Raw genomic sequence first — 11970 nt, 5'->3', positions numbered from 1 at the left:
CAGAGGAGCCGTGATGAAGGCAGACAGCTGACAGGTGCTCCAGGATGATGCTGCCATCAGGTGCATCTGCTAAACTTAACTCGAAGACAGGAGAGGAGGGAGGGAAAAAGAGAGCGAAAGAAAAAGATGCTCGAGCGAGACGGTGAGTCGTGGAAAAGGTAGAGAGGTGGCCCTCAAAAAAATAGGAGGAAAAGAGGGTTAAAGCAAAAGAATGAAGAGGTAGACGGAGGATGGAGAGCATTGTGTGTGATTGCGTGCACCTTGAAACTTTACGCCATCCCTTTCTGGAAAGAAATTCACAGGATGCCTTTGAACCTGCGAGGTTGACGGGAATAGGTGCCTCTCCGTCTAGACGCTGACACTCCGGAGGGCTAACAAGTTTACTGAGCGGGTCAGGAGATGGGGAGATGTAATAAGGGGAGATAATGAGCAGGTGCAGAAAATGATGGAGAGGAAATAATAAGAAATGATAAGAATGAAGAAATAAAATAATTTGAAGGTGCAAGGGGGGAAAAGGCTGCTTGTCAGGGAGTGAGTGTGTGGGTATATAGTCTGCGTGTGAGAAAGAGGGTATGTGTTGTTGCCATATGTTCATACATCGCTGCATGCATCAGCACTTTGCAACTGCTATATTCACACATGCCTTCCAACTCTCGTGACAGAAATGCAGCCTGGGCCTGAATATACAGCCGTAAGGGATTCACTCTGTGCTGCTCTGACGCCGACGGTGTTTCGGACTTTAATAAAAGGTGTCGCAGGGGTCAAGTAAGGAGCCGATGCTGGGATTTGAACCCCCGTGAACCCTCCTCGTGCTGAGGGAGGGGCCCTTCATAAAACTCAAGGCCGACCAGATGAAGTGTTCATTTGTATCACGACTCAGCTCTGCGCCGAGCAAAAGGTGACGGGGAGCGTAACCAAGGAGCTGATCTTCCCTCTCTTCCTTTTCTCGGGTGTCAAGCTTTCTCTCCTTCCACAGTCACACGCACACACAAACACATTCTAATACGCAAATGCACAGCAGTGTGGAAGGAGAGGAGCCTGACAGAGCCCAGTGCATCGCAGGTAGCCCGACAGAGTGGCTGGGAGCGCTGTCACCAATTTGTTCCTAGCCATGGGGGACATGCAGGGGATGGAGAGGCGATGGCAGCTCCCTGTCCTCATCATGGCTAATGAGGCCCAGGCTTCTCCTTCTACCTTTGTGTGGATATGTGTATGTGTGTGTGTGTGTGTGTGTGTGTGTGTAAGATCGGTTTGTATCACTTCGTGTCACAGGGCTGCCAAAAATCCTATTTCTGAAAAACCCGGGTTGATATCTGGCACAGACCACCATGCACTCTCTTAGTTCTGCTTATACAAGTCTCCTTGCTGAATTATTTACCGGCCCAAGAAACACACACACTCACGCACACAGAGAGGAGGAGAGAGAGGAGATCAGGTCTTGTTCATAGCAGCTACCGTTCAATACAGATCTTCAGGGACACCACACCAGCTGAAGTATGCTTGCTGTGCCGGCTGACCCGTCAAACTATCATGGAAAGAGAGGGAGAGAGGAGAGGAATTGCATCACGCCTGCTGTGATGAAATACAGCCAGAAATAATGAATTCTTATGAGGACTAAAACTGGTCAGTGTAGGACATAACCCCTTAGGAAACATATGGTCGACCATCAGAGCAGTGCTTTATTTAAACCTTTTTTTAATAATGTAGTTTTTCCAGACTAGTGTTTCAAGTTGAAGTATCATCCAGTTGCCTGTGAGAAGAAATTCTGTAACTTATTTTACGTTTTGAGTAATATCCCAATATTTGTACGCCGACTTTATCGTCGCTTTGTAGACAACGATCTGTCACGCTGAACAACGCCAAAGAAGTTTGGGAAGCATTTAGCATCATATTTGTAGCACGCACGAGGAGTGATGCTCCTTCTGGTGATATAATGCTGATATCCATCTTGGAGACATTAAGAGTACAAAGACATTCAATCTTATGAGCGATGAGAACGGTATGTTGCAGTTTTGTCAGAGTAATGGAGGAAGAATGGCTCTGTATTTGTAGTTCAGGAGCTCCCCAGTGTGGTGGGAAAGGAGAAATGCAACCAAAAGTGGCACCTTAGTGCCGGTTGACTCATTGTGTGATGGTGGTAATTCATAACAAAAACACTACATATGAAAGAGGGCTTCTGTTTTTAATAGTTAAATACAGTGCATTCAATCAGAATAAAAAAAAAAACCTCACAAAGCAACATTCTTCATCCAAAGCTTGCCATGTACTACAATCAGATTCACTCAGAGATGAATGTACCCGACATTACTGCTTTGGCATTTGCTAAATTAAAGAACAAGAGGGAGAGAAGATAAAGAGGCACAGCAAAGAGATATAAGAAGAGTAAAATAGATGCTAGGAAAAGCAAAAAGCAAAAACGTCAGGAAATAAAAAAACGGCGAAGGCGAGTCTGAGCCAAGTAAGGATAGAAAGAGAAGCGAGGTAGGAGACACAGAGAACCTGAATTATTCTGCTGATTCACGTAACACCAGAACATGGCCTCGTCAGCGAGCAGGGAGCAGTGGAGGAGAGATCAGCTTTTTGCACATTGAACCTTTACAGCATTAAGGGACAACCCCGCCCACTGAAAGAGCTTAAAATCCCTGATCATACCTCTGATTGTAAATAAATATTTGAGCTTTTTCCACCCGGTGTTTCTGGTTTTTGGAATGCACACACACACACACACACACACACATTAAAAACACGACTCCAAATACACTTGTTTTACAAAGAGCCGTTATACTTCAATTTTTTTTTTTTTTTAATCCTACAGTAACCCCGTTGTGCACATTGATTCTACTGGAACTAATGAAGAAAATGTTTCACCTGAATTCACAATGACTGATGAAAGGCGAGTCATTTCTAGATGAAGGCAGATGAGTAAGGATATATACAGGCGTTTTAATCACGGCTATTAACAGTCAGGGTGTTTGCTTCTTGATGAGGCAGCAGAGGAGCAGAGGTCATCAGGGGGCGGGTGTGGGTGGTTTAAAGTGACCAGTCTTTCTGAAGTACCGCACGATGAGAGGCACGGACACCAGGGTGATGCTGATGCGAACCGGAGCGAAGAGCTTGTGGATGGCGTAGGCCAAGACGAACGTGCTCGTTCCTGCTGCCATTTTAGACCGAACGACCGCCTCGCTGAAGCCCACTTTGCACAGCAGAGCCGCCATATCAATCCCACTGGGGAGACGGATGACACAGAAGAACGGTTAGAAGTAAGTACATTGAAATCCCATGTTAGACACAGACACACAGAGTATTTAAAAATAATAAGACATAATCAAGTTAATCATAAACAAAACCAACATTACATTAATTTTCATTAAAAAAAAAGAAAGAAACCAATGAACATCTTGAGAATATAAACACTAATAACAATAATAATACATTTGGACTTTCAGCAACATCAGCCATACAAACTCAGGCCATTATGTGGATTACTAGTCCATAAACGCAAAACAAACCATCTCAAAGAAAAATGAACATTTCAATTTAGAGCCCTATAAATAAGTTCTAAAAGCCTGTAATAACACCTTTTCTTCTTTATCGCCAAGATTTTGCTCCCTTCTGTTTGCATCCTCCAGGATTTCAAAAGATTTAATATAAAAGTAGACAAGTCCCAGCCTCCCTTTAGGTTCAGCCGAGGTAGTTAGGAGTGCAAGTCAACTTTATTCCCACCAGAGGGAGCTGTGATTACAAAAGAGTGTTGTGTCATTTTTTATGTGGCCTTTTGAACCATTTAAACTGATTACATTAGCATAAGAAAAACTACAAAATCAAAAGGGGGTTAAACAAGCTACATGTATCACTGTCTTTGTGAGACAGTTCTGTAGAGCCGTGGCATTTTCATCTGAGCTATTTGGGAAAATAGATATGCAAATAGTGCCAACACAAGGCATAGAGCTTCTTCAATCAATACAAAAGCGCACGCGCACGCGCACACACACACACACACACACACACACACACACACACACACACACACACACACACACACGGGCTATGTGACCTCACAGTGATAATACTGTCACAGTCAGTCAGTCAGTCAGTATAGTTCAAGGGCCATTATCAGCTTCTGTGTAAAAGGACTGTTTACACTGTCAGATGATCTCTCCTGGCATGTGGCCACACAGACCGGCCGATACTCAAACTAAAACGAATGGTTGTTGTGCTGCTTTCGCTTTTCACTGTCTGCCACCATCAACCGAATATTACAAAGAACATAAGATAGCTGAAAGAAGTGTCAAAGATTTTACAATTCTGCATGTTGTTGTAAATAGTCTAAAAGAAACTCATGTTTTATTCAGCATGATTTTAGTGTCTGTTTCTGACTTGGCCAGTAGTCGTATTAGAACAGCAGAATGGCCTTCATAATGTGGCAGACTGAGTGGACCTTCAAGAGCCTGCACTTTGCTCGCTCTCGTATAACTGGTCCCATTATTTGCAAGAGACATTTAGCATTCCTCGGTATAAAAGCAGCTCATGGGATAGTCATTTTACTGTGGACATCTTTTGTAGGAGATGTTGCATCTTCTCACACTGCCAGATAATATTCTAAAGTGTTTTAAGTGTTTGATGCATTCCAGAGCAATTTTATATGTTGCGTGTCTTGCATTTAATTTGTTTCTAGTTTCCTTTCCTTTCAGTCCGCTTTCAACACTTCCCAAAATACTTTGAATTTTTCATGGTTTGTCAATTAATCTTCATTTCTCCTCCTACTGCTGCTGAGAATCAGTATGTCTAGAAATATGCTCCTAATCTTTGATCCAAAACGTCCTGTCAAATCATAGCCACACTTGACAAATCATGACTTCATAGCAAATAATCTCTCTTACAACAACCAACAAGTGTAATAAAAATATGTTCTGTTACAAAAATAAGAAAATACTACCAAATAAGGTCATGGTATGTAACACAATTGTTTATAACAGCGTTTAGGCCTTTTAGGGTGGAGTTGATTGACTTGTACGTTATTTTTACCAATCCCTCATATTTATTTTGAGGAAAGGGGAATAAAGAAAGTAGTCAATCCAGCTGCCAACAGGACGCACTATATTTGGCCACTGGCCTCCCACATGTAGAACAAGCTATAATCTGTGTGTTTGGTCACCTGGATATAAGGAGGTAGAACATTCCCAGAGACATCAGGGAGATCCCAATGTGAAAGGAAACTCCCACTGCTCCATATTCTTTGAAGACTTTCTTTAACTGCTGGGTCTTGTTCGGTTTTCCTTCCTCTGGCTCCGGCTCCCCTGGGGCCTTCGCTGTAGATGAGGAAGTAGAAGAGGCCTCCTTTAAATTCTGCTCGGCCTGGACAAAAAAACAGAACGCAGAATTGAAGGGAATGATCAGGACAAAAAGGAATGGGAGGAACAGAACGTGTCTGTAAGAAGACAGATTGTGCATCTTGGCAAAAAATGGAGGGGGGATACAAATGACAAAGAGGAAGTGGATTAAAATTGTGGGCATAGTTTCCACTTGGCATACAAAGTCGAAAAACTTTTCCTTTTAGTATGCCAAGAACTCCTTCACACTATAAAACTGACGAGCTTCAAGAGGGAGGCTATACTTCTAGTTCAACTAATGTTGCAGAAAAGCTCAAGGAACCAACAAATTATCCTTTAATATCTAGTTGGCATTAATTGACAATGTGTGTGAGGTGTTTGTATGAGTGGTGACACAGAAACCCGACAATGTATTACTCATGGTTCAACAGAAGACTAAGTTGTATTTTTAGTTAAAATACAGAAATGCATGCATCATCAAAATATATAAGAAAAATGTTGCGTTCCATCTAGTTCAAACTCAAGGTCATATTGTGCAAGTAGGTCAAACGGGCCCAGTCAGCTGATTAAACATGGACTGCTGCTGTGTGGTTTAGGAAATTCACATGATGACTTACCCTTTCACACACTCACTTGAACAAAGTCAGTCACTCTCTTACAAACACAGAGCCTCTCATACGCACGCACGCACACACACAGTACTCTATGTTTGTGACCGCCAGACAACACCATTCTCCAAGATGAACAAGTCCCAGACACAATCCAACCGTCTGACATGGAGCAGGCGGGTCACGTCAGTGTGTGCTAGCTGGAAAACAGATAAGTGAGAAAACGAAAACACACACACACACACACACACACACACACACACACACGGCTAGACGTGTGGAGGAGACGTGACTCACGGAGCAGCGAGAGATGCAGGAAATTAAAAAGAGATAAAGCCACCAGTATGTTGACACGGTAACCATGTTTACTGCAGCAGAACCTGTGTAGGAGGTATGCAACGCAACACTTTACAATTTGAGGGAACATATTAAAAAAGGGAAAATGTAATTTGAGTACTGAACTTTCTCAGTACTGAATTGACTAAACAAAAGTTATAATTGCTGTCATATGTGAAAAAGATTATCATATCCCTCCCTCAAAACCTAATTAGCTTTTTGATACAATACTGATTTCTTAGGAAGTGGTTTTAGTCGCTTTAGTCAGTGGTGCTACCCATTTAGGCAGTGCATTGATATAAAACCTCTTCAAACCATGTCTGGAGCAGTGTGTTACTTGAATAATAGGGCTTCTTTTAGGAATTAAAAAATTGGGTTTAGGGATAACTCAGAACTACGGAAGTTTAATATGTGTCATTATGAAGATATTAAAGAATTCTGGATCATGAAAGAAAATAATAATGCTGAATCACATAGAGATGAAGCATTCGTGAACATTTCAGCCCACAGAGAGCCCCGTGTTAAAATAAAAGTATGAATTCAATCAGGAAATATTTTAACCAAAGTAAACCAGCGCCCTGGAGTCTACATTCAGAGCCAAAATGGTGTACTATACAGTTTGGACCCAGTGCAAAGGACACATCTGTTGGTGCTCAAGGTCACCCATTTGTCTGATAATGCTGCTGTGGAAATTAAATTACAACAAAATAACTTTTATGGGGCCCTTGCAGATTAATTAGAGGTTTCGATTATGATTAAGGAAACTGAGGGAAAAAATTATTTCAGCTTTATTCCCTACTATTTTTTTCTTTTGGATGATGAGGGCTGTTAAACTGAAATTGAAACAGTAAAAAGGGCAGCTGCCAGAAGGGCATCGTGTCCATTGGCTTCATCTGATGCCAAGTTATTTTAATATATTTTCTACTGAGAGAAAACACAATCCTTTCCTGAGGACACAGGAAGTAGCTCGGGCCTGTATGGAATGAATCTTATTTGACAAAATATTGACACTATGCCTAAGTAAGTACAACAAAAAGTGCAGTGACCTCTTTAACAAGCAATGTAATATTATAGTAGACGACATGAAGTCAAGGTTAACTTGAACAGTGACAAAATTTAGGCTGATGGAAAATGTGTGAAGGAACATACTGTAAGGGTCTGAGGGCAAGGTAGTGGCTAGAATCTACAGTCCAGCCAGAAGGCTCCACCCACTCCTCGTCAGGTGAGCATTGAGATCAGGTGTGGGAAGAAACACACCTGATCCTGATCTCCTCGTCAGGGAGGTGAACGGAGCAGAGGAGACATGCGACGAGAGGAGAAGAGAGGCTTTCTCTTATCATGAAGTCGATTAAGCCGGTAAGTCGGCTAGCGGCCCGGCTGATATACTTTAGTTTGTGTAGTTGGTTGATAGAGTTCTGGACTGAGCTACTTTTTTCAGTTATTTTGTGTTTAATTAATTAAACTAACTAAATTAACAAACCTTTAAAACCTGCAGAACTGACTGCCTGTGATTGCTGTGCTGCCCTAACTTCTGTGTCCTCCGTACCATCCTGTTACAATACACAGAGACACACATACAGAAATGATAACTAGAGTGGAACTATGCTTTAAAATAGTAACTTTGTCTTACAAAATTAACCAACTGGATAAATAACAAGCATGCAATTCAAATAAAAAACAAATAAGAGCTTTCTCTCTGAAGGGACTAAAAAGGTGAAAGACTGTACTGAAATGTGCCAACTCACAATTATGAGTAACGGCATATTTATTGAACAAACTTGATTTGAACTTTGGTAACTTCTCCAGAAAGTCCTGCGTCCATTCACTGCCGTGTGTGATATTTTTGGCCGAACATACAGAAACTTTCATTTAAATCCTTTCACCCCGTTTTTTTTTGTGCTGCTCTGACATTCTGCTTGCTTCAGAGCGTCTTCCTTTGTAGGCCTGAGTCAGATAATGAATCATTAGGGCAGAAACAATAAGGACGAAGAAGGGAACAGGAGAAGAACAAGCTGATCTTTTCTCTTTGCGGCAATCTGTCTTGCTGAATTTTCTCCCAAGTTGCCTGGATGAAGCCACGGTCTTGGTGACATAGTCACTGGCATGCCAACAATGGACAATGGCAAGAACAGAGTGGGCGAGGGAGCAGGCCTTTGCCTTTCAGAGGCAAGTCAGGCCGAGCTTAAAGTAACGGCAGGCAGCAGTATGGGAGGGTCATGTGAGCGAGCGGCAGGCAGGGCGGGTGTATAGGAGGGGAACAGTGGCACTGCTGTGTCTGATAACAGCTTTTCAGAGACATGAAAACACATGCCAAGTCACCGTGGCATGCAAACACACTTGCAGGCAGAGCGGGAGATAAACGGTAAAGGGGTGAATCCCTCAAGCAGAGGCTAAAATGTGACCGCTAAGTGTTTGGTCTTAATAAGATGATAAAGTCAAACTGAACAAAGCAGTCACTTACGGCAGCAGGCGGCCTCCTACAACAGAATAATCTGATTTATTGTCTTGTTAAAAAGGGGAACAAAGTCGGTTTACAGGTCTTTAAAAAAAAAAAATGTATAAAGCCTTTTGTGGCTCGAAAGGGAGCTGTGCAAAGTACACTAAATTGCTTCAAGTGATGTCACTGTTGGTTGCGTCTGAAGATTGGACATTTAAAAAAAGGATTTTAGTTGGCTACATTAGCAGCTACTTTCATAACACACCTGAATATCCAACCAAACTGTAATTTCTGTACTGCCACGTTCGCCAACGAGTAACAACGTTAGCGTCGATATGATCTCTGCAATAAGAAGCCAATACACATTACTCTCGTCCGAGATAAAACTGTCAGGAAAAGCAGAGAGCTGTACATTTCTATTTGGGGTTTGGAGCCAAGTGCCAAATTTGGAACAGATGTTTTTTGATGCCCAGATGATGAATACAAATGAATCCTGACTTTTCCTCTAGCGCCACAATCAGGTTAAAATTGTATGTTTTTACCAACACTCTGCTTTGTGATTGCATCTCTTAATTGCTTCAACTGTACACTCTCCACATAGCATATGTTAGCATGCTAATAGTGATTGCAACATCAGCATGTTAGCATTCTGGTGTTAGCACAGTTAAGGCATTGGTGGAGCCTCTTAGTCCTTTGTAATTATCTAGCATAACAATTATGTATTTCAGAGAAAGCCTCAAGCTCATGACCTGCATACCAGTAAAGAGAATATAGTGTCACCCACATTTGTATCCACCGATGTTCACTCTCCACAAAAAAAAGGGATTTGCACTCACTTTACATTTTATTCAAATTAAATGGTTTTTGACAGTGACTCACACCTACTATGACTCCCCTGTATAAAAGGAGCCAGAGCAAATTGTCCAGTTTGAGTCAGGTGTCCGTGAGCAAGTTGAACAGTGAGTCAGCATGTGCTCTCTGTAAAATAGCATGCTGCTGCTTCAGATCCCAGTAGTGGAAGACAGATCAATTATGCATGGCCTACTGCGAGTCCCCTGCAAATGTAGACGGCCCACGCAGCTATGCGTGGCATGTGGTGGTTAACAAGCCTGCCTGCTTACAGGATGCCAGTCACCGGGGAGGCCTGGGCGCGCGGCTTTTTGCATATTTCATGTTTTTGAGTTCAATCCGGGCCCCACTGGGACACGTGTGGTTAGATCCCCTCACCAGTAAAAAAAACAACAACAAAAACAGTGTTTACACAGACGGGGACCTGTGCGCTCGTATTAAACTTGCCACTGAGGTTAGGCAAACACTTGAGCTGAACGGTTTAAATTACCCCTTTGTTGTTCGCCGTCTGCTCCGCGTCGGCGTCGCTCTCCTTCTTCGTGGACAAGGCTCTAGTCTGCATTGTCCCAGCGGAAAGGAGTCGACTGAAACCCCGCCAGTCACCTGTAAACAAAACATTCCCCACCGGCTCTCCTCTGCCGCTGTGGAGCCGGTTTGCACGCACGAGCGGCTGCGTGACAATGTCTCTGATACCGCCTTCACTTTGCACGCGCTGCGAGTGGTTCGCAGGTTCAGTCGGCACCCGGTCCAAGTGTCGCCGGTCCAAAGCACACGACGAGTCCCAGTTCTCGAGAGGTAGCCGCCGGTCCGGTTGCCGTTGCCCCAGTTGCGCAAGAGTTGCGTCGACACCTCCGACGGACACGCAGAAACACCGGCACCGCTGAAACGTGTAGCCCTTGCGTAATGTCAAAGTGACGTCCCTCAGTCTGGTCGCTCGGACTTGCACTAGAAACGAGTCCGTTGACTTAAAAGCCTGACCCAGAGCTGCTGAGGAGAGCCTCCCCGTACGGCACAAAAGCATTGTCGACGAACCGAGCAAAGGAAAATATATAATAAAACGAGTGAACCGGAACCACTAATTATGCCTGTAAGTAGCTGTAAACATGTTGTCCTGTGCCCTCTTGGTGACCGATTATCCCCGCCAGCCAATGAGAGCTGACGCGCAATCGCAGACAGCGAAGGGAAGGGAGGGGGATATTTAAAGGTGTAACCGTGTTAACTCCTACGATTCATGTCATGAAACGCCTCTGGAACATAACTCAGAACGCATTATGCATGGTTTTTTATGTTTTAAGTCGGGCAACTCTGCTTCAATTACTCTTTTGCAATGTAAAATGATCTGCAGGTTGTTGACTTATTTGTTGACATAAAGTGTAAAGTTCAGTACAGGCTTGAGCTGTTGCTTATATGACCACATTGTGTCTGCATACATCATGCCAGGTCTTGCATATTACTCCAATTGTCCTCTCTGTTAGAGCAGATCAGAAGATTAAGTGATCCAAACACAATCAAAGCAATTCCTTTATTTCTTAACTTATTCTAACCAGGTAGATTTTCTTCATGATTTTTTTTTCAACAATATAGACCCGATGAGGAAACATGTACATGTATGAGCATGCTGAAGGTAAACAAAGACATCAGTAAAATTAAATAACACAATTGCACAACATTCTTCCAATAGAACAATGCAGAATATCCCACGTTTCATTGTTGGCCCTTATGTTTTTTGGATGTTATGTTATGGGGAGATAACGTTGGTCAATCAGCAGAAGGAAAGACATTGACGACATCTTAAACTGTCAGGATGTTTTAGAGCCATGCATATCTCACATGAAAAATATAATGTAATGTATCAAAACATTGTTTTCTTCTTGTAGTACTACCACACTATAAATAAACCCAATCTTAATAGAATATTAATCATTTATATTGATCATTTATTTTAAGTAGAAGTACATACAAAAGTAGTTGTTTAATCTATATGAATATATAATGAACTATAAAATGATCATCTGAGATCATCCGGGTTCCATTTCGGAATGTCCGGGTTCCGGAATATCAGTTTTTTTCCCAAAATATCAGGGTTCCGGAATTTCCGGGTTCCGGAATGTCTGTGTTCCAGAATATCAGGGTTCCGGAATGTCATGGTTCCATTCGAGAATGTCCGGGTTCCGGAATGTCCGGGTTCCGGTCCGAAACGTCTGGGTTCCGGTCTGGAATATGCGGGTTCCGGAATGTCTGGATTCCAGAATATCAGGATTCCGTTCCGAAATGTCAGTGTTCCGGAATGCCAGGGTCCCGTTCAGAAACCCTGCTTAATGAATGTCCACCAAACCTAAAAAGGAAGTGGTGAAAAAGTCTGTCCTACTTAAAGATTTCAGTTTTGTCTGAGAAGGCTGAATCAGGTCTG

At 42.8% G+C, this 11970-nt stretch overlaps 1 protein-coding gene across 1 annotated transcript; it reads right to left on the bottom strand.

The window, feature by feature from the left end:
* Positions 1-2232: 2232 nt before the first annotated feature.
* On the bottom strand, positions 2233-10581 carry fam210b (family with sequence similarity 210 member B; the record flags this gene model as incomplete). Its single annotated transcript, XM_079218287.1, has 3 exons — positions 2233-3225; positions 5156-5355; positions 10051-10581. The coding sequence occupies 3 exons, from the start codon at positions 10579-10581 to the stop codon at positions 3009-3011; spliced, it is 948 nt and encodes a 315-aa protein (XP_079074413.1). The 3' UTR covers positions 2233-3008.
* Positions 10582-11970: the final 1389 nt, after the last annotated feature.

Source organism: Taurulus bubalis, assembly GCF_910589615.1.
Source record: "Taurulus bubalis genome assembly, chromosome: 5".
NCBI lineage: Eukaryota > Metazoa > Chordata > Actinopteri > Perciformes > Cottidae > Taurulus > Taurulus bubalis.
This window is presented reverse-complemented; position numbering and strand designations above follow the sequence as displayed.